Source organism: Pollicipes pollicipes, unplaced genomic scaffold, assembly GCF_011947565.3.
Source record: "Pollicipes pollicipes isolate AB1234 unplaced genomic scaffold, Ppol_2.1 Scaffold_4295;HRSCAF=5057_pilon_pilon_pilon, whole genome shotgun sequence".
Classification (NCBI taxonomy): domain Eukaryota; kingdom Metazoa; phylum Arthropoda; class Thecostraca; order Pollicipedomorpha; family Pollicipedidae; genus Pollicipes; species Pollicipes pollicipes.
In genome coordinates this window covers 1,681,707-1,704,650 of record NW_023596461.1, presented here as the reverse complement: position 1 = coordinate 1,704,650, position 22,944 = coordinate 1,681,707, and the positions used below count along the sequence as shown (strand labels likewise).

The 22,944-nt window shown below is 53.1% G+C and overlaps 2 protein-coding genes across 8 annotated transcripts; one reads left to right on the top strand and one right to left on the bottom strand.

Moving 5' to 3' along the window:
* The first annotated feature begins 5,733 nt into the window (after window positions 1-5,733).
* On the top strand, window positions 5,734-8,358 carry Arp6 (Actin-related protein 6). Of its 2 annotated transcripts, none has more exons than XM_037219638.1 (2): window positions 5,734-5,754; window positions 6,801-8,358. In XM_037219638.1, exon 2 carries the CDS (start codon window positions 6,890-6,892, stop codon window positions 8,075-8,077), a length of 1,188 nt encoding a protein of 395 aa, XP_037075533.1. In that variant the 5' UTR covers window positions 5,734-5,754; window positions 6,801-6,889; the 3' UTR covers window positions 8,078-8,358. The 2 variants fall into 2 exon arrangements, with proteins under 2 accessions (XP_037075533.1, XP_037075532.1); XM_037219637.1 differs by lacking the exon at window positions 5,734-5,754 and adding an exon at window positions 5,770-5,886.
* Window positions 8,359-8,971: 613 nt separating this feature from the next.
* Window positions 8,972-22,015, bottom strand: LOC119097137 (protein spinster homolog 1). Of its 6 annotated transcripts, none has more exons than XM_037220191.1 (12): window positions 21,784-22,015; window positions 17,524-17,678; window positions 17,081-17,139; window positions 15,899-16,145; window positions 15,140-15,299; window positions 14,809-14,915; window positions 13,263-13,425; window positions 12,373-12,592; window positions 12,052-12,162; window positions 10,732-10,902; window positions 10,085-10,270; window positions 8,972-9,326 (listed from the first exon to the last, which is right to left on the bottom strand). In XM_037220191.1, the coding sequence occupies exons 2-12, from the start codon at window positions 17,544-17,546 to the stop codon at window positions 9,136-9,138; spliced, it is 1,638 nt and encodes a 545-aa protein (XP_037076086.1). In that variant the 5' UTR covers window positions 17,547-17,678; window positions 21,784-22,015; the 3' UTR covers window positions 8,972-9,135. The 6 variants fall into 6 exon arrangements, with proteins under 6 accessions (XP_037076086.1, XP_037076087.1, XP_037076083.1 ...); XM_037220192.1 differs by lacking the exon at window positions 21,784-22,015 and adding an exon at window positions 18,135-18,151; XM_037220188.1 differs by lacking the exon at window positions 21,784-22,015 and adding an exon at window positions 18,108-18,143.
* Window positions 22,016-22,944: the final 929 nt, after the last annotated feature.

Sequence of the window (22,944 nt, the reverse complement as noted above, 5' to 3'; positions counted from 1 at the left end):
GCGCGTCGATTTTTATGGTCATTTTGCGCCCAGACCACGCCAATTTATTTTGTGAAAGTACGCTAGTGCGATGCACGCATTGGCTGGCACATTCTCAAGCAATAGGTTACAGCTGAGATTACCCACCCATTGTCTGCCTCGATCGCATACACGGTAAAGGTATGCATGCATGTATTTTGTTGTAGCACATTTCATGATGTCATGCATTCTATAAACGGATGAAATACATGTTTGACTATTACTGTGCCATGTCATGTCTTAAAACATTACCGGGTTAGACAGGCTCATTCATTCAACAAAAAGCATGCACATCTCATATCCATTAAAAACGCGTGCTCACGTCCCGGTGGCGTGAAGAAACCCTCATTGAAGTGTGGCAGCAAAGCATGAATGGTTAGGAGCCCTCACGTAGTGTAGCAGGGGGATGTACTTGACCGGAGTCTGATAAATAAAACGCCATTTGCCACTGTTCTGCCGCGCCGTAAGCAGCTTGATGTGTGACTGGCGAGTGCGTCTTCCCGTCGTGTCGGTGTTTGTGCTGAAGTATGTTTGTAAATGCTGATAGTTGTCCCGTTGAGATGATCTTGTGAAAAAAATTGCGTCTTAGTAATATGTCAGCGGTCTCCCATTCAGGGCTGGGTTTTGATTTACCGTGTTGGAAATTTGGTCTAATTTCCGGCGGCCTGGCATCACTCTCGCGCACAAAGTAGCATTAACTGGACCTGTTTCAAGTTTGACTGGTTTGCGCTACCGCGCACAGATAAGCAGTCGCGAAATAACGAGATGACCAAACTCTGCACTAATGTGTCTACATGTTCATTGGGGAAGCAGTGCCTTATATGAAACAGGGCCACAAGCAGGACGTTGCAGCGGAATCTCATGCTGGCAATGTGCGTCGCGAAGGTGAACGATCGGTCGAAGGTCAACCCAAGGTTAAGTGTTGTGCCACTCTCCACAATCAAGCTGTCTCCGACGTGGATTGAGAGGGGCGGTGCGTACCGTATCATTTGCTTCTACACGGAGTGCCGATGGCGATAAGTTGAATTTTGCAAGCACTCATTTTCACAGCACTTTGTCCAAACAATTGCTTCGGTGTGGAGACTGCTCGCTCCTTTTCGCTGAAAGTTCAGTCAGTTCCAGCTGTCTATCAGTTACGGTGATTTGCGTATCATCCGCATATTGGACAACATGGAAGCAACAAGGAAGGACGAGGCGGAACAACAAGGAAACCGTCTTCCACATGGAGGACGGCTTCCATTTGAAAGAATAGATATTGTTTAAAAACGGGCCGAGGGCCAGGGGTGTCAATTCTTGTAAATTATTGAGGAGAGGGGCGAACCAAAGGCCCGACATCCTACCTACCCCCCCCCCCCCCCCAGGTCTTCAATTTAAGCGGTATTTAAGTCATGCAGGGTTGGATTCAGGGAGCAGGCACTGGACGCACGCGTCTCTTCCGATCAGCACGTGAAGTTTGGAGGCCACCTAGGGGCACCGATGGCGCTCCTCTATGACGGTCAGGGAAGGCGGCACGCATTTTCGTTGCGGGGGACGGCGACGGGGTTAGCCATGAAGAACTTAAATCATCCCCAATATTCCGGAGCTTTTCACTTTAACCTTACAAACCATTGGGTGTCTTATGACACTAGGTATGTGAAGTTTATTGCATCGTTTATCCGCTCAGCTGTTACGACTACTATCTTGTGGTGAGAGCAGCCGTAACTTTTTGTTATGAGAGTGGCACGAGACGCCGCTATATATGTATATATATATATATATATATATATATATATATATATATATATATATATATATATATATGTAGTGGCGCACGCACGTCATATTGTACGCACGTTTTCTTTTCGTAGTATTCCAGACAAAAACATTGGGTGGGGAGCAAGCCAACACTGGAGAGGGGGGGCAACTCAACATTAGCGATGGGGGGGGGTAGGGGTAGGGCCCTCACCAAAAAAATGCAAATAGACACCCTTGCCGAGGGCGCTGCCGTGATACAACCTGGATGGAATTTTTATCGTCCGAAGTTTTACCGGTAAATGTCACTGTCTGCCGGTGGCTGCGAATATTGTTTATAAACCAGTGAAGATCAACACCATGACGACATAGTTTTCAATCAGCTTATCATGATCCATTACATCAAAAGATTTGGACGAATCCAATAGTACAAGCAATGAGATTCCGCCCGTATCCATAGCACGTAGTACAATATCGCCTACGGTCGTCAACGCTGTTTCGGTTTACGAAATCCGTGTTGTGACAGGACGAAGAGGCGGCGGGCATCGCAGGAGCTGTACAGTTCTTGGTGAACGACTCGTTTGAACTATTTTGGCGATGTCAAACACAATCAAGATGGGTCTACAACTGGAAGGCTCATATAAACACCCCGTCGACTTGTACATACGTTTAACTAGACGTTTTCTAGGCATTAGAAAGTATACCGGTGTTCAGGCTGGCGTCCATGATGGCGAAAATGACGTGATGGAGTACGAATGAGCAGCGTTTTATGACGTTCAGAGAGTGACCGTAGTCGCCGCAAGAACTTGAGTTACTCGTATCAAAAACGACGGAATGCAAGCTTTCAAGCGACACTGCGTACTGCGTGCGCTGCACACAGCAGGGCTCCATTTCCGTCACCCTTGTGAAACAGTCTTGATCACGCGCTTGCTGTCAGGGTACCCACGGGAGCACGTAGACATAGGCCTATCCTATTTCTAGGAGCTGGAGGTCAGAACCGCTTCGATGACCAGAGCGAGCAGTACTCTCCGGGTGGGCTACCGGACCGAAGGATCTACTTCAAAAGGAGACCATACCCGCAACTCCACCGCCGTGGGCGTTGACTAACGCAGCGTTAATCCCGAGACAGGCTGTCAATGTCTGAGAAGGAGCCAGTCGTGGAAAAGCTTACCGAAGTCGGGCTTGAACCGAAGACCTCTCACCAAGATTGGCAAAAGCATTACACATCATAATCGAGCTCGCTGAATGACACCGTACGCGTTTGATACCACTGCTTCAGGGCTGAATAACGTGCACGTTGACGCGCACGTCACGTATACGCCATGATCATTTAGCGAACGTCATGACGTGCACGTCACATAAGCGTGGAGATCTGCCACCGGCGCCTATGTTTTTGGTACGGCCATCCATGCCCATATATTCAGCCATATGTCAAGATCGGGTGTCTTGCGCAGGCTGCTGTATTGTAACTGCGCCACATAGCTCGCAGAGCACGATGACCACTGACCGCCCCGCCTCCCGGTACAGCACGCACAGCAGAGCCGACCGCCGGGCGACGGGTCGGTCGGCGGGTCGGTCGGCGGGTCGGCGGTCCGGTCGGCGGGTCGGTCGGCGGTCCGGTCGGCGGGTCGGTCGGCGGGTCGGTCGGCGGGTTGGTCGGCGGGTCGGTCGACGGGTCGGTCGACGGGTCGGTCGGCGGGCCGGTGGGCGGGTCGGTCGGCGGGTCGGTCGGCGGGTTGGTCGGCGGGTCGCAGGACAACATCAGCTCACGGGGAGCCCAACAGCGGCAAAGGCGCGCAGCAGCGCGGTTTGTACAGCCTTCCTGCAGCGAAGGGCAAGTCCGATTACTCAGTTGGTTAGAGCGCCTGGCTTCTAAACTAGCCGTCCGTGGCAGGGTGGGTTTGACTCGCTTTAGGCGCTCGCTACCTGCCCTTGATAGGTACGACCTGCGACCGGTGGCAGCGGTCGCACGAAAGGCCAGGTGATGTCAGAGGGAAGGACGGACGGTGTCGAACATTGCGGCATCAAATTCTGGTATTGACGGTGAAGTGAAATTGCACGATCAGATGGTAGCAGTCACGGCTCACACAACAAGCACGCTGCCTAGTGCAAGCTCTGATCTCGGAAATCCATTCACTCAAAAGGCTCGGATTAAATTTAAAGAAACAAAGAATACGGGCTGTGCGAAACTTTCACCTTTTATACGACAAACAGTGTTAGTTCATAAGCCACTCATAAACCATGCAGGAGTATTCCAACGGATGGCGGCTCAACCGCCGAGCTTACCTGCATCCTCTCCTCTTCGCACACACATGTTAAACTGGCGGCCGGGTGAGGTCGCATGATGAGGTCAGGAGCGACGCAGCAAAGGGGGGGGGGGGGGGAGGGCAGAGGGAATATTCACTCCCTCCCCGCCGGTAGGTAGGAAGGCAAGAGCATGTTTTTTTTCGCCACCTCAACAACAAATTGGGAAGCCCCTTTTTCCCATCTGGACATTGTATATCGTTATCAAAATGCGAGTAAAGAGGCCTCCACAACCGGGCCAGTGTCATAACTGGGGCTCAGAAGATCCTTTGACACATGAAGGGACCCGTTCTCTTGGTGCTTACATCGCCTTTATAAATAAGATACCCAATGCTCTAGATCGGGATGCCCAATGTTGTGGCCTCTTTGCCGGCTCGGGAGGCCCCTGTTTCAAAACAAAAGGCACCTGTGCTGGTTTAGGATGCACTGTCTTTATCCAGAAGGCGCCAGTTCTGGAACATGAAGCTCCTTTCATGCATTAGACAGCCACAGTCCTGGATCAAGCTGCCATGCTTTGGGATAGCGAGACCCATTGGTCAGATTTGGAGGCCCTTCTCATATGTCGTAAATTTCCTTTTCTGCATGAGAGCGCCCCTTTATGTGTCAGAAGATCTTTTTTTGGAACAGGAAGCCCTTTTTACTGCTAAGTGTTATTTAGTTTTAGTTAAGTGTTAAGGTTAGCGAGACCCGTTGCTGGGAATTAGAAGACCCCAATCTACTTTTTTTCTGTCGACGTTCATCTGCTTGCAGAGATATGATGCATTCTAACAGTTTGATACGGGGATACATGTCCTCGGTGCCCCTCCCATTGTATACGACGCTACGCGGGGATCTCATCGTACAGGAGAGTTCCTCGAATATTCTGTCCCCCCCTCCCCCCAACTCCAAGCCCGTGGCACCACCCCTGGGCGAGGTGACCAGCTACAGCCGTTTGAAGCGGCTGTAGACTCGTCTGCATCTGCCGGAGAGATACCGCACGTAGCCCCGACACGCCGACCGTCCGTAACGGTAGTCTGCGGTGCTCGTGAAGCCGCCCGGCACCCCGCAGTTCTTTGCCTTTCCTCTTGGCCGTGCCGCGCGCGACACGCGCGTGACCTTCAAGCGGCTTCCAAGGCCGCTGGGCCGACCCCGTTTAATAGTCCGATACGGATAATGCCCACACGTGGCTCCTCATTCCAACTAAAGCTCACATCGGGGCCGCAGTGAAATGCCCGCTGGGTGTGTGTTAAAAACGAAAATAGCAGACTGGTGAAATTCCCACCGTGGGAACATGATATCGTAGAGTGGCATGTACCCTAGATGGTCGAAGATACTTGAAATTGTTTTTGTGCGCTTATTTAGAGAAAAAAGATCCATGAAACTGCCAGTGGACTATGTTGCTTACAACGTTCAGCAGCCGATGTGCAGTCGATGGCATTGATTTTAAAATACGCGTAATGACACGTATTATAGAATAGAAAATCCATGATCCGGTCATTGATTCCATACAATACGTGCACGTGAACATAAAAGGTCAAGATTGCCCGCGTACTGTCATTCTGGCTGCTCCCTTGGGTCTAAAAATCGGAATTTTGATGCGAATTGAGAAACGATTGACACCAGTGACGTCATCATACTGGCTGATGCCCGACAGCTTTCGTTCGGCGACCCACAGCATATCTTGAACCGAGCGTAGTTCGTGTTCGGCCGGTGGCGGTTTATGTGTGTGGGGTGCATATTATGGGATTTTGTTCTATTCTGGTCGCCACTGAGCTTTGAGACGAAATGAAGCTACAGTCAAAATATAGGCTTGTACTGCACACTCGCCTCCCGTAGGATATGCGCGATAATAAGGTTCTTATTTTGATGAATAATTACACCTCCGGACAGGTCCTCAAGAAGCAATGGTTAAAACGGGCCCAAGAAGCTTGCCACAGTTTTGCAGACATTGTACTTGCGTTTTGTTTTAGCAGAGTGCAATCCCCGGGCCTTGATTCATTGGGTTACAAATTGAAAGTCATAGCTTCATGTTTCCATTCATGTTGTGCATGATTATAGGCTATTGTTAAATCAAATCTGTAAACCAAATTTTTTGCATTCTCACCAACAGTAGGGTAACAAAACTGACTTGTAGTAAACTTAAAGGAAATTTCATCAACCATGGGGCCCTGAACCATGAACTTGCATACTTGTCTGACTGCTGTGCCACTACATGAAGGTGGTGCTAGGTGCTTTGATAATGCATCATGCATAAAAGTTGGTGCGTTGAGCCATCCAGAAGGGCATTGAGTGCTGCAATAAGTGTTTTCCATCTCTTTCTTAGCTTGGTTTTCTTGGTTACTGATTAAGTGTACATGATTTATTTTGATCAATTTTTGTGATGAAAACCCATCCTTAACCATGTTCATTGCATCAAGTTGTGCCCAAAGTGTTAAGTGATGGAGTCCAGGTCATTGGAGAAATTCTCTGTAAAATTTTAATTGTAATCACTGTTTCATTCTGTCCTTGCCTCAGTCACCTAAGTAAGGTAACTGCTGCTGGCCACAGCTTGTCCCAGTATGGGAAACATAGATGGCACTTAAAGCGGCTTCAGTCAGTGTGCTAACTGCTACTAGCATGCAAATCAGGAGAAAGGTCCAAAACAAACTCTGAGCCATGGGGCATATAAAATGAGTAATATTTTGGCAATGGGCAGCAGAATTGGGTGAATTTACTATGAAAAAAACAAATACCAAACCCCATTCACATGTCCCATGATGCCATTTCAGGTGCTGTCCTCATCTACCACATTATTGGCAAATGAAAGAATAATATCTGAGCTGCACTTGGTGTCGTCATCCACTCTGACAGCCACACCATGTCGACTTCCGGGACGTTCGTGCTGGACAACGGAGCGTCGCTGATCAAGGCGGGGCTGGCGTCGCGCAAGGAGCCGCTGGTCATGCCAAACGCCATCATGAAGGCGAAGAGCGAGCGACGCAGGCCTTTCATCGGTAACCAGATCGACGAGTGCCGCGACGCCTCCAGCCTCTTCTACATCCTGGCCTTTCAGAAGGGCTACCTGGTCAACTGGGACGTGCAGAAGACGGTGTGGGACTACCTGGTGGGCAAGGAGTGCCTGAACGTCAACCCCAGCCGCCTGAACGTGATCGTCACCGAGCCGTTCTTCAACTTCCGCTCAGTGCAGGAGGCTGTGAGCGAGATGTTCTTCGAGGAGTACGAGGTGGCGGGTCTGCTGCGCACGAACGCCGGTGACCTGTGTGTGGGCGCAGAGCAGCAGCGGCACCCAGAGCAGCTCTGCTGCCTGCTGGTCGACTCTGGCTACAGCTTCACGCACGTCGTGCCCTACATCCAGGGCAAGAAGCGGCGCGAGGCCATCCGACGCATCGACGTCGGCGGCAAGGTGTTGACCAACCACCTCAAGGAAATCATCTCCTACCGCCAGCTGCACGTCATGGACGAGACGTACGTGGTGAACCAGCTGAAGGAGGATTGCTGCTTCGTCAGCCAGAATTGGGCGCGCGACATGCGGCTGGCAGCGCTTCCGGCCGCCGACAACCCGATCCTGCGCCACTACGTGCTGCCCGACTTCACCAGCCTGCGACGCGGCTACATGCGTCCGCGCGACCGGCCGCCGGACGACGCCGAGCAGCTGGTGCGGCTCACAAACGAGCGCTTCTCGGTGCCCGAACTGCTCTTCCACCCGTCGGACGTCGGTATCCGCCAGATGGGCATACCGGAGGCCATCGTGGACGCCATCTCGGCATGCCCCGAGGAGACGCGGCCGCACCTCTACCGCAACATCATGCTGGTGGGCGGCAGCACGTGCTTCCCCGGCTTCAAGGACCGACTGTACGCCGAGGTGCGCTCGATGGCGCCGGACGACGTCCAGGTGCGCGTCAGCCAGCCGGACGAGCCGGTGACGAGCGCGTGGCGCGCGGGCGCGCGGCTGGCGGCCGACCCGCGCCTGCAGGGCCGCCTCGTCACGCGCGCCCAGTGGCAGGAGCACGGCTTCAACATCTGCCTGGAGACATTCGACGTGTGAGACGGGCGCCACGCGCCAGACTGGGAGAGGGACGGGGTCAACACGCGCGGCGGAGACCGTTTCAGTGTGAGTGGGTGATGTTGGATCGAGCGGCCCCGGGGCTGCCGGAGCTGTCCGCTGAGGCCTTCGTCGTGTGGTTTGTGTTCGCCCGCTGTGTGCGTCGCTGTGTGGTGCTCAAGCTGTGCCGTTGCTCCCAATGTCATCGTAATTAATCGCTCATCTGAAATATGCTGTCGCCGTGGATGTCAACTTTCTAGTGTCGCATATATTTTTTGAATGTTTCCTTTTTTGAACGTAGCCGCTTTTTGCAGCGGAGGCCGGCTACTTCTGTTTGCACAGGGGGCATTCGATGAAGGGGAGGCGCTTTTGGGCGTTCTCGTGTACTGCACATTCTGATAAGGTCTACATGACGCCGGACAAAACCATGCGCGAGGCTGGTTAGCATGAGAGCCGGCCCCGGCCACAGTTGCAAGGGCCGTGTCCCGTACTTACGCGCGATTGCGCAATACGTTTGTGACAGCTTTGTGCCGAAGAAACGGGAGAGTGCGGCTCGGTTCGTATTTGGGGTTTTCTGTAGCCCGTGAGGTGATGCTGGTCTGAAGTAGCGCCGAACCCTGCATCTGCTACAGTTCCCGCGCGCGGTGAGAATGTGTTGCCGCCCATTTCATTAGCCACGGCCCCAGCATATTATCGCGTGCGGGGCGTGTGAGCGGTCGGAGCATGCGGGCAGCACATTGGCTGCTTTGGAGTGCGGAGGGCGACCTCTGTCGTCTGAGCCCAGGACGAATCAGATTCACGGCACCCCCGCCCAATACGGAACCAGGACTGGGACCGCGCCAGTGGGCCTGTTCCTGAGTCCTATCTGTCCCACATCCCCTCGGGAAACACGCCAAATCATCGTAAATTCTAGTATATTTCTGCACACACAATAATCATATAGATATGTTGTAAAGCATGTGACGCACGTACATTAATATCAACGATTGCACGGGCGAAACATCTCGACGAGGCTCCGCATGTGACGCTGTCGCTGAGGTCGGGCGGCGGAGGAGGTCCGCTCACTGGTCATCGGTGGGCGCCTCCGGCTGGTAGGCGTCGTTCGTTTCGCCTTCTGGGTCGTCTGTCTTCTTCTCCGCTAGGGGGCCATCGCGCTGGGCGCGCGCCAGGTCCCGGCGCAGCGCCAGCAGCGCCAGCAGGTAGAGCAGCGCGCCCAGGATGTACTCGCCGGGGTAGAACAGGTACAGCGTATCTGCAGGCAGGACAGGCGCACGGCGTTAGCAGGCGAGACGGGTACGCCTTGAGAGCGGCTAATGCTGGTATTCCATGATACTGCAGATAATACCTGCGGTTACAGCAGACATTGCGTTTGCGGATAACCTACGCCAACCAGCAATTGTAATTAATTACAGTCGGCAGTTGATATAAGACGCTTTCCTTTAAAATCCAAAATGGTACAAAATGACCACCTGGTATATCTGTTATTTTGTACTAATGTTTTCGGTAAGAAACCAATCCGGGCCCGTAGATAGCCCGTATCGTTACCGGCATTTCGCGTGCGTTACGATAAAACAGCGTCTGCAGTTATCGTGTGCACACCACAGCGAGCTGTACATCCAACCGCAAGGAATATTCGGATGGGGCAATAGCTCCGCTCCCCAGACAGCGCCACAGCGCGGCCGCCATTAGGATAGTCACCTTCGGGTCGCGTCTCCGCGCACCGCACTCTGGGCCTCGAGTAGGGTTTTGCACCGGACTATAAGCCAACACGCACCAATCCCCACTGACCAATCCCGCCAATACTCAAACGCATCCGCCTCGACGCCCAAACGTATTTGAAATGGTCGGCGACGTGACACAGCTCACTGGTTTCTCAGAATTCTCAGAGAACTGGTTTCTTCTCAGAACAGGCTCGCATCTCTCCCACCGACAGCCCGCTAGGTGCTCCGGTGCGCCAAATTTTTCCCTGTGTATAGAGCCAATGCGCCAGCCCCGACCACGACCACGTACCGCGAAGCGAGTCGACATCGTTGTGGCCTGCGTTGCTGAAGGCCTTCTTGACCGGGTCCACCAGCAGCGGCATGTTGCCGCCGATGTTTGAGATGACGAAGAAGTAGAAGGCGACGGCCGACGTGCGCACCTCGGCCGGCACCAGCTCCACCAGCACAGCCAGGGTGATGGGGACCCACATCTCGCCTGCGGCGGGCCGTCTCTGGTCAGTCCCTGCACCCTCGGCCGGCCGGCCGGCGCTGCTCGGGCCATGCAGCAGCCCAGTCCGCCTCGGCTGCCTCACAACAGTCCACTGCAGTGGCGGGACGCTCTTGCACCCGCGTGTGGGTCGCCGCTCCCGACTGTGTGAAAGTTCGTCTCAAGCGAGCCGCTTAATGTGACTACCACCAGTTGTGCCGTCCCGGGCGATGGAGAATTACCTAGGGTTTGTCGGAAGCGAAGGGCGGATCTGATGCCCGAATAGATGGCGCGCAAAACGCACGCTCCGCCACGTCCGCTACGTGGCGCACATGCCACAGCTCCACTGAGGCATTGCACCACGCCGCGACTGTGTGATCAGCAGACAACGCGGCGATGGACACACCCCGGACACACCCACCGGCGATGGTCGGCACGCCACGTGCGGCGCTCCACAGGAGAGCTCTCACCGATGATGTAGGTGGGGATGAGGCTGATGTAGGCCCAGGGCGGCTCCAGGAAGAGCACGCCGAACACGAACGGCGCGGCCAGCAGCTGGGAGGCGATGATGACCCAGACGCGACCGTGAGGGCCGACCCTGCTCACCACGCGGTCCGAGATGAAGCCGCCGAACACCACGCCTGGCGACGGAATGCGGTGAGATGGGGACACACAATGTGAACACCACGCCTGACAACGGGACACGGTGAGGTGAGGGGGGGGGGAGAGGGGGCGCACTATGTGAATACCACACCCGGGGATGGGACACGCTCAGATGCACACGCAGGTCAACACGGCGCGTCCTAAGGTCGCAGCGAATAAACACGGACGAACGAGATTGGAGCGGAGCACACGGCAAGGACTGGGGGTTCGGCATGACGCCGGACCTTACGCCCGACATGTGGTCTGATGCATGCCGTGTCACCAATAGAGCAGTGAACACGTATCTGGCGTACATAGTATCGCCAACACAAGCTAGTGAATACAACACAATATAACACAGGTCTCAGCAATACTCAGTCATTGAATAATCTTGTAGAAGACCAGCACGCCCACCGAGTTGTACAGGATGCCATCATGATGCATGCCTGGATACATACCCCCGGAGCGTAGCCTAAAATCACGGGCTGATGTTTTACGGCAGCAGCTCATCGGGCACCCCCCACCGAACCAGCGAGTCACTGCATCTACGGACCTAAGTTACGAGGCAGGGCCACCACGCACCGGACGGTTCGGGTTTCACGGCACCGACTGACGGCTGTCCGGGGAGGTCCCACCCCCCAACATCCCAGCACTCGCGGAGCTGCACCCGGCGAAGCGCGGCCGAGGCCGGGAGACCCGCCGCCACTCACCGATGGAGCCGGCCACCAGCGGGATCCAGGACATGTAAGAGCAGATCTGGCCGGGAGACCCGCCGCCACTCACCGTTGGAGCCGGCCACCAGCGGGATCCAGGACATGTAGGAGCCGATCTGGCCGGGACACCCGCCGCTACTCACCGATGGAGTCGGCTACCAGCGGGATCCAGGACATGTAGGAGCCGATCTGGCCGGGAAACCCGCCGCTACTTACCGATGGAGTCGGCCACCAGCGGGATCCAGGACATGTGGGAGCCGATCTGGCCGGGAGACTCGCCGCTACTCATCGATGGAGCCGGCCACCAGCGGGATCCAGGACATGTGGAAGGCGATCTGGCCAGGAGACCCGCCGCTACTCACCGATGGAGCCGGCCACCAGCGGGATCCACGACATGTGGGAGCCGATCTGGCCGGGAAACCCGCCGCTACTCACCAATGGAGCCGGCCACCAGCGGGATCCAGGACATGTAGGAGCCGATCTGGGTGGACGTCTGGCCGATGCCTTCGAAGTAGTTCTGCGTGCTGTACGACCAGACGTAGCCGGCTGCAATCCACACCCGCGCCGGTCAGGTACACTGACTACAGTGAACTCATACGCCGGCGATCACCGCGATGAAGACCTTGTGTCACACCAACACTGTCAAAACACCGGGAGGACCGCTCTCTTTGGCTAGGTAAGCACCGACCGTTCAGTCTCTTCCGCCTGCCTCTGCCCCCGTCGCCGCCGGCCTGGCGCCCCGCTCCGGGCACGTACCTGCATTTCTGATGGCCCCGGCCAGGCAGAGCAGGAAGAGCGAGGGCCGGAAGAAGAGGCGCACCATGACGGGGAGCTTCTGCGCCGGCGTCAGCTGCGCCGAGGCCGCCTGGCTGGCGGCGCTGATGCCGGTCCGCTGCGGCTCCTTCACCGTCAGCAGCATCAGCACGCCCAGCAAAATACCGGGACCTCCCGACAGCAGGTACGACCATCGCCAGCCCTGCGGGCGGATCATGGTTACACCGCGACAGGACAGGGGACAGGGAACGCCCAACAGCAGGTACGACCACCGCCAGCCCTGCGGGCAGACAGGAGTCACACCGCGACAGGACAGGGGACAGGGAGTGCCCGACAGCAGGTGCGACCACCGCCAGCCATGAGAGGTGAGGCAGATTCAGACGGAACCAAATTGACTTGAGTATAACGCGCACTGAACGGATGGCCATGAACGCCAAGACAGGCTGTTCAGTGGTCGCTTGACACGGAAGGAACGGGAGAACGACATAGCCGAGCCCGACCTTGTGCAGCACAGTATCACAAGGGAAGCTCCGAACGTGAAAGGAAAGTCAGCGAATACAGCTGAGCAGGGCTGATGCGTAGCTAGCGAGCAACTCAAACTGACTGACCAAGAGGACAGATATTGTGACGAAAGAAGCAAAACAAAGCAATGAAAATTGGGCGGGGCGATGGGCGGGGGCAACCATTCCACCACAAGGTCCTCTTCCGATACGGCAGACTACATACCAGCCTCCGAGTAGCGTTCACAGAACCGATCGAGTGGAAACCCAACGCAGTTAAGTTTCCAGCTGTTCAGTCCATTGCAGTTCGGAAAGGCACGGAAACAAACACACACCAACAGCGAGCGCGACTACATCCAGAGCCGGACCAACCATGTCCAGGATGTTGGCGTTCGTGATGAAGTTGCCGACGGCGTAGGCCATGGAGTAGCCGAAGTAGATGCCCCAGTTGTAGACGCCGAGCGCGGTGCCACGCAGCTCCGGGGCGAAGTAGTCGGCCAGCAGCGAGGTGGCGAACGGCGTGCATCCCGCCTCCCTGCGGATCCGTCGGGGCACGTGAGGACGGCGCCGGCGCCACGACATGCCACCCGCGGGCCGCAGTCGGCCGGCGACAGCGACGCGGCAGTGAGGCGGCGCGTGACGGGCAGGCGCGCGTCACGACCGCACACGTGGTGTTCAGCACTGGGGTGTGAACATTCTGCTCCGAGCGCACGGTGTGCAAGGTCTGGGAGAAATTCTGCAAAATTGAGCTATTCGCGAGGATCGAGAAAGATCATAGTTGAACCGCGACGGTTTAACACACGTCTGGGCCGTTTCATACGCTATCCCGTGCCTGACTTGCCAACATTGGCCACCGGTGCTCCGCAAATCGCCAACAACCCAGCACCGCCGGCTCTGTGCGTACGGCCTCTGTGCGAAATACCTAGCGCCCACGCCTGTTATCCCGGGCTACCGCGGGCTATCCCAGGTGCCCGACAGTACGCATGTGCCGAGGGCATGCGTGACGCACCGGACGCACGGCGGACCACGCGGGCCAGAACCAGCGGGGGTTGGCGGCCCGGACCAGGCTCACGCCACCCACAGGGGGGTGAGGGTGGGGGGGGGGGGGGGGGGCTGGCCCGGACAGAGGTGGCCGCCAGTCATGCTCGGCCGCACAAACGACCGTATCGTGCCGCCCCGGCCGGCAGTCGTCGGCCGCTTACGTAACGGGGCCTCTATCGGGGTCACGCGGCGGTCGGCTGCGCCGCTGATAGCCTGCCGAGCGATCCTCCGCTGCCTGCTCGGTGCGTGCGGACGGCACAGCGGGGCCAACCAGGCGACCGACACATAAGTCAATGGGTAATTTAGATGTTAGGAAAATAAAGCGAGGCACACGCGGAGAAAACTTGGAACGGCGAACTTGAGTATCTCCTGACCAATGCGGGCTAACCCAATCCGAGAGGGAGGGGATAAGCAGCAGCGATCGTTTATATTGTTATTATAGTGACGCTGATCAATCACTTCAGACCTTCGAAATCCTCAGAAAAGCAAAGCTCTTGATAGCAGAGCAAGCCAAGACGCGTTTTGAGCACAGTCACGATGAACACAGCGTCCCATTTGCTTTGAGTATGCACACACGTGATTTTACGGACGCGTGTAAAATTCCGCCCTGTCATCCGCGTGTTATAGGTGGAGTGATGACTCCAAACACCAATCAGAGCGCCCGCCGGCGGCCGAGTGTGTCCGAGTCTGGCTGTCGGCCGGCTCTGTGACCACAGATGGCGCCGACACCCGGTGCACTGACCGGACCCAAAGCCGAAGCGACCGGCGTACTGACCCGAACCCGATGCCGAAGCGACCAGTGTACTGACCCGAACCCGATGCCGAAGCGGCCGGTGTGCCGACCCGAACCCGATACCGAAGCGACCGGTGTACTGACCCGAACCCGATGCCGAAGCGAAGCACGGCCAGCTGCCAGTACTCCTTGGCGAAGCCGGTCAGGAACGTGCAGGTGGACCAGATGATGCAGGCCACGGCCAGCAGAATCTGACGGCGGGCACACGGTCAGTCACCGCCGTCCGTCAGCGTCCCGACACCGTCAGGCCGTCAGCTCCGACCAGTCACGGGCGCCAGGACGTGAACGTTGGCTCACAGTACACTAGTCAGTATGATTCTCTGGGTGGTGCTGGGTGGTGCAGAGCGTGACGTTGGCGACATCTTAAACACAGGCCGTGTCATCAGCAGACGGGCCGGAATTCCACTCGCCGCACCTTCCGGTTGTAGAGATCAGCTGCGATCCCGACGGGTATGCCGGCGAACGTGTAGATGAGGATGAAGACGGGCCCTGCCAGCAGGTTGTACTGGGTGCCGGTGCCCGTGTAGTCCCACTTGCAGCCGAACACGCCGTCCGCGTCCTTCCGCACCGCGCAGCTGAAGCATCACGCACGGGGAGGGTCAAACGGCCGAGCCGGCCGGCCAACGGACCGCCAGACGCCGAGAGAACACACACAAGACTGCGACTCACATTAGGTCTAGAACGCTAAAACGCGGACTGCGACTGGAGCAGGCTAAATGGCGCCTGGAAATGGTTCCTATCGAAAAAACAGACCAGTGCCACGACATCCCAACACAAGAACAAAATCAGTAATGACACCAAAGGAGCTAACATATGAAATGAAGAGGAAGCAAACAATCACAAATTCAGGAGTTGCCAAAGTCCGAGGACCATCGGGCCATTTTGGCCAGGCATGATGGTCGAATACTGCTGTCTAACATACGGAACTGCGCAGATCATGTCTGAGTATGATGGCAAGCAGCAGTAAATGAACAGATCATGTAAGACAACACTTCGACACCACGCACGTGGAAGGCATTGAATCACTGCAGGGCGTGGGCCGTTTAACCAGTTACCCATGAATTGCGCAAGATCACCGACAATACCAGCAGAAGCCATGCCTTCCGACCCAGACCACGACGCCGGCCCATCTCGGCAGCCACAGCACGTGTCCGCGGCCTCGCCAGTCGCTCACGTGGCGTTGGTGGTGCAGTTGGAGCAGTCCTTGTCCGATAGATGCGAGCTGATGGCATCGTTGAGCTGGCAGCCGAGGTCTCCAAACTCGATCTCCTGCGCGCTGGGCCGCGCCACGATGGCCAGCATGTAGCGGTCCAGCTGGTTCAGCAGGTAGGCGAGCAGCAGCAGCAGCAGCACGTACAGGCTGTAGCCGGACGACCGCAGCAGGGCCCGTAGGCCGCCGGCCGGCCGGCCGCTGTCCGACTCTGCCGTCGCACCGAAGCGCCGCGTCAAACACGACACGTGACAGAACCAGCAATAACCATCCAACAGCCTTGGGTCAGTGTGGTCAGTTCAGTGGCATTTAGCCCCAATGTGGCCCTGCATATATCCACAGTGAGGAGTGATGCATACCAGAATATGCTGCCATTCACATTTATGTGATGATGTGAGGTTACATGGGGTCATATCACAACATGTCAAGACCATGGGCTTGGAGAGGTATGCACACATGAACTGCATGTATCACAATACTATCAGCATATCAAAAAGGTTTGCGCCACTACTCTAGGTTGTCCAGAATGTGACTGACTATGACCCTGACCTACTGGTGGCATAGGAGCTGTTAGGCTCTTATGCCTCCAACTGGCAATCATGTAAACACACATATAACCACATCAAAATCTCTTACAGCATTCATGGCTGAACTAAATCAGTTAATACCTCAAATCCACAAGCTAATTGACAATGACCACATTTTAATCACTCAGGTACAATGTCTTGTATGCTAAGCACAAATAGCAGCTGAATAGCCAGCTTAACAAGAAATAGCCGCAAGAAAAGCTTCCAAGATCACACAAAGCTGAGCCACAAGATCCAAAGCTGGACCCTACACCCAGGGGGAAGCCAAGATACCTAGCACACAAGATAAAACTGCAAAAAGCTGCCAAGATGACACAAAGCTGAGCTGCAAGAGCCAAAGCTGTACCCCACCCCCATGGAAAAGCCTGGATACCTATGATGGATCTGAAAATACACATATTTTCTGAACTATAAAACATATGAAACATAACCATATGCACAAAATGGTGCTACATTTGATCAATAGTAAAGTGATTTGACTGAAATCCAACTTATACACCATCATCAGGCACATTTAAAAGAACCAAACTGGAATGCTCATCAAACAAAATATTGGTACCTGAGGCAATGCCTTGAAGCAGTGGCTGTGTTTCATCCACATCCGCTTGTGCTCCATACCTTGGGAGTTCAATACAAATTTAGCTTGGTATATACAACACATAATAATACTTTTGGCCATAAACAAATAAATACATACATATATAATGGATTTGTCTTTAATTATGTCATTGCATTATGCATTCAATACTGAAAATATTTCTTTACATACCAATATTACTGTCAAAATATTTCTTTACATACCAATATTACTGTCATTGTATGTGGCACAGACAAATTTTTCTTCCACAGCACACACAACATGATATATAAGAAAAAAACAGTAGCAACAAGTTGTTATGAAAGGACCACCAAAGCAAGTTGCAATAGAAAATGCTCACTGCTCAAAGGCCATAACACATCGGATCAAACTGCAAAGGCTATAGCACATAAGCACATCATTACCGCCTCCTTGTGGGACTCGGCATCTTTGTAGGCTTGCTTTCAAAATATATGATAGGTACTTGCAACTTCAACCATTGGGATTCAAAATAAAGGTCAAATTCTGACCATCACAGGAAAGTCCATGTGATTTGAAGCACTGAGGTAGATGAAACTTCCTGCAAAAGGACAGATGTAGCAGTATTGGATGATGATACTAGACACCTCACAAAATACCACCTATCCAGAATACAAAACACTGGTGACCAGCTAGCAAAAGCTAGTATTTTAGTATACTTTGCCCTCATATATTGTACTCCCAAAATGATGGAACTCGAGTATGGTCCAAGCCCTAAGTTTGAATCTGTCATGATTTAGGTATTCACTTCATTTGTACGCTACGATGGAACAATGCACATTTTTGCTACTTGGCGGTCATAGTGCGTCCCAATTCCCAATATAGCATAGGTGTTTAATCAACCGGACGGACAATTCCACATTACCACTCCATCGTGAGGCAAAACTCCGAAAAATGACCGCCTGCCTCAAACAAAACAAAATATTCAAAACGTATGCATACGGTGCACAGTTCCCTAACTTCAACCCACGGCCACACAGATTCCACTCGTCCGCACAATAAAAACAAAACATCAGCCAGAGCCTTGATGCACTTCTGGCGCAGACGTTTCGCTTCTGCACCACACCGATAACCTTGATAAGCAGCCTCAGCTGTTCATGATGTCACATAAAATTGGTCATAAATGGCTACAATTACTCCACCGTCTTATCATGCTTTGCCAACTTCAGTCATCAGCTGCCCAAATTTCTGACCATGTTTCTAACCATATTCTTATTCTTAACATATAGACCTGCATATTCTGGCCTGCTCCCTAGCCTTTCAATGACCGTTTGGCTATTTAATTCAGGGATGCATTCATAAATATCACCTAAAATCAGACGTAAAGCTGACACTACCTTAATAAGCCCGACCGAGCCAGACCTGGTCTAGCCCGCTTAACCTTAATTAACACGCACACGTACCCCCCCCCCCCCTTACACACACACACCCGAGCGAAGGGTGTGGGGAGTCAAGTTGACCCACTGAGATCCCAGAACCTAAGAGAGCTAGAGGCACCAAATTCACAAATTATGTTGGCCTGTACGTGATTTCACTTGTGTGAAAATTTAGGTTTCTGTGCCATAACCTTCGGGTCAAATAAGGTTGAACAAGGTCAAACTCCAGAGCTGTGTCCAAAGTGCTCTAGACCCTCTCAGGCAGCCACTGTGAACCTAACTACCTGGTCTGAGCAAAGGTCTCTGGCGCTCATTGAAGTTCAGTGATCTTTTTTGACCTTTATAAGGTCATGACGACCAAAATCATATAAGACTGCTTCGAATTTTGCATTCGAATAAACGTCAAGGATTATGCTAGGCAGCATGTTCCTGAGAACAAAATTTTGACGTGAGCCATCGTAGGTTATTGACTTATTCCAACTTTTAAGAAGCTCATGGATGATCTACAATGTGGTTCCTATATCAATACATTGAAAATGAGCAGCATAAACTACCACATACATCAAACTCAAGACTATTTCTACATGTAGTGCGAATTTTTAATGTATTCTTTGTATGTTAAAATGCATTCTTTGCTACAAAACTTTGAATGATTTCAAGGACAAAACAATGTTTTTCATTTAAGAACTTACCTAAATTGAACAACTGGCCATGACGTGCAAGTGCTGATTGCATCATGTGTCGCTCATGTTTTGTAACACCGCATGCGTTTCGCTGACGTTGCATCTCATTTGCATGTGTCGCATGTTCTGTGTTGACCTATGTGATATGTGTTGACGCGGCGTTAGAATAGCTACTCGCCGGATTTCGCCCAGGTTCGCAATAATAATAATAACAATAATAATAATAGTGTAGAAACTACCCCATACTCAAGCTTTAGGGCCGAACGGGCGGCGTAGCTAGGCAGTTCGGAAATCACTCCGAAAAAAACCTTTGGCCGGCGGGGGGGGGGTCAAATTGACTCTCACCTGAGCACGTGTCAACCCAGAGCCATCTAATTTAAAGCAAACCCTGCACCTACTCCAGATTACCAGCCAGGAGGTTCTAGACCTTTCTTAGAGCAAAGTATTGACCGCTACATCGAGCCGTCCCTTGCAAGTTATCAATAGCAAACGACAAAAGTTGAAGATGCTCCCTTTTAACCTCATCGGTGTGCATGGTGAGTGCAATGCACACGAAACACATTCATGCGTGCGTTTTCATGCGCCCTCTTAAAACAACACCAACAACAGTGCTGACTCATCTGGATTTACCCCTGTCGCTCATTATCATTCATTCTTGGTCACATATATGAATACTTTCGGCGCATTTTGCCGGTTGTCACGAGGCCTTTTTATGGCTTTGTCGCAATAATTAATGCTTCATTCTTTCCCCACTGTCCTCTTTTTGCATTGCTGACGCGCGTTTGATAGCAGCATTTTGTAGCGGAGCATAACGCTCGTCATATTTCACACGAACCCGTTTCGTCGCGGTTCCGGCTGGCCCAAAACACACAAGTAGCGGTTTCACCAGTGGCATGCGTTGGCTGAGATTGAGACTGGTCCAGTGCATCATAAGTAAGTCATTTACTCACGTACTGGATGTACCTATGGCTCCCAAAGTTGCGGATATTTGCTTTACTAGCTCTTTGATACCATAACCAACCAGCTGAACCAGCTGAACCATGAACCAGCTCTTTGATAACATAACTTTTAAGGTCTAACAGCATATATTATACATTTGTAAGAGCGCAATCGGAGCGAAGGAGGAAACGCACCCACAAACTTCCTGCCAAAAGTTAGCTTTAGAGATGTAAAGACCATGTAAAGACGTAACCATGCCTTAATTGGCCTGGTCAAGGGGGAGGGGCAGGCTCAAGGAAAGATGTCCCGATTGTGGATGGGGTGGGGGTGGGGGTGGGGGGGGGGGGGGGGGGGTGGGGGGGGAGGCTCAGAGGGCAACGCTAATTTATTTCATCGTCCAAAGCGTTGATTTCCATACTCAGCCATAAACTTGGTGGTACATTATGTCAGATGCTGAGGGGAGGGGGGGGGGGGGGCGAACCACCCATAACACGATAACGCGATGCCCCCCGCACCTTGGGGGAGGGATGGTGCACCTGAGATACGTGCTCCTCTATTCATTTTTTATAGACAAATGCATGTGTCTATAGGTCTTAAAAATAATTTTAAAATGAGGCGGACACGTCTAAATAAGTAGAATAAAAACACGTCACGTGTTCCATTCCAGAAACATCGTATGCCTGCAGCGACCTAACATGGGCGTTAAGTGGACAGTTTGAACTGCGTTTCATCTCTCACGACGCCCTGTCTACGACCGTGAACGAACTGACGGCAAAAAGTGATATGTCTCAGCTCGCAAACCAGCTCCTACCTCCTGGCCGAATTGGTAAAGGCGAAGAAAAAGCTAAACATCTTACGTGTGCGCTGGTCATCTGGCAACAGGAATGTTTGGAATGTTAAGACAGTGTTCGGCACACAAAAATATATCCATACGCACCTACACTTAACAACAGTCACCCTTCTTATTTCGTCATAATACCACAGAGACGTAAGCATAAGAGCTGCCTACTGAATTGAACTGCTGCAGACCTTAGATATTTACATGCGTGGAGAATGCGGAATGTAAGGCGCAGCAGTGACTGCACCATTTTTCATTGATACGTGACGTCGTTTTCAGCATATTTTGTCATTGAAACCAAAACCACCTCTTCTTCGGCAGTTGTATGGATACTTTTGAATAGCAGACGTACTTAATTGCTCCTTCCCGCTAACGTTTCGCGGGGACCTAATCTAGTATCACACGCGACACCTGGAATAAACAGAGGGTAACACACCGTTTGTCGACAGGCATATCAAAAAACGCAGTGACGTAAAATTCGAAGAGCGTTTTTGTTCATCATCAGACTGCAACCATCGTTCATTTTACGTTTGTGAAGGTTTGGTGTCACGAGACGGAATCATTAGGTACTGCAAACATGAAATACCGAAAATGTACATGATGACGCAAAAGCGAACTCGGAGAAAACATTTTCGGCTTTTCTGGTAGTCCTGATGCCCAGCGATTGGTTTCGCTTTTTCTGGCCTCACATTCTGTGCATGTCCCGTTTGGTACCAAATTAGGTTTTATTTCCAATTATACCAGCGTGAAGAAATGCCGACGGAAACGAACACGCACTCCACAAAGCCTAGACGTCGTGAAGATACTCACGGATTTTCGGCGTGCCCGTTTTGCCCATCTTCGCTATCGGTGTGGAGCACTATGTTCTGGCGCCGCAGCTGCGGCAGTAAACAACGCCTGCCAGTGTCGTCTGGGCGCTGATGGTTCCCAGGTACCTCGCAGCTGACAGCGTGTTTTATCAAGAGCTCGTGCTCGGTGGAAGGTGCAACCGAGCACTGGCGCTCTCGTCGCCGCCAGAAGTGCCTCAGGGAGCTCCGAGGCGCTGGCCTTGGCTTGACAGATACGTACAACGCGTGCCTCGAAAACTGGAGCTCAGAGAGCTTAGTGCGGGCGCAGACAACGTCCGCAATCGACCATAGCTGGGCAGTAAGGCTGATAGCAATTGATATATAGTTGACAGATAAGGGCACTTGTAACAGTCATTAACGGTCTATTTGATGTCATTTCACATTTTGTTCAAAAGAAGGCGGAAAGTGCCACTTAGCGTGCGTTGTTGGATGACGCATTTGTAACTTATCTCGCGCGCCTCCTGCGTTATCGGTGAAGTGGGCCGACCCAACTGAAAGAAGCGCCAACTCACTGCACAGTGGGGTACGAGCACCGACCAGTCACGCTTGCTGGCACAAATTTACACTCAGATACCAGACGAGGTGGACTATCATCAAACCACGTTTAGCGGCAAAGAGACGCATCACGGCCTTTTCAGTCGATACGACCGTCTGTGCATCGCCACGCTGCAACGGATGACGTGGTGGAACTCTCTGTGTTGTGATGAGCGAGGAATCTGCCTCACTTTCAGAACGAACACAGCTCACCGCGATCCTCCGCGCTGGAATTCACTGGAGTTCCGCCGACGAGGCCATGTACGCGACGATACGACGATGCGTGCGATCGCAACCTCCGCGGGCCGGAATCCGTCGACCGGGCGCCGTCGTCGACTGCTACAGCACATCAGAACATGGGGGTGAGAGTCCTGAGATATGTTACGCAATGCTCGTGCGCTGCAGCTGCCAATCATGGAAGTGTGTGTGTGGGGGGGGGGGGGGGGGGGGGAGTCTCGCACTTGGTCGATGGAAGAGCGTTGTCTGCTGGTCGTGTGCCGACTGTGAGAGGCCCGTCACATCTCCGCTGTCAGGCACTCCTACGCAGCTGCAGCGCTGACGTCAGAGGTGCGGAATCGTGTTCATATTG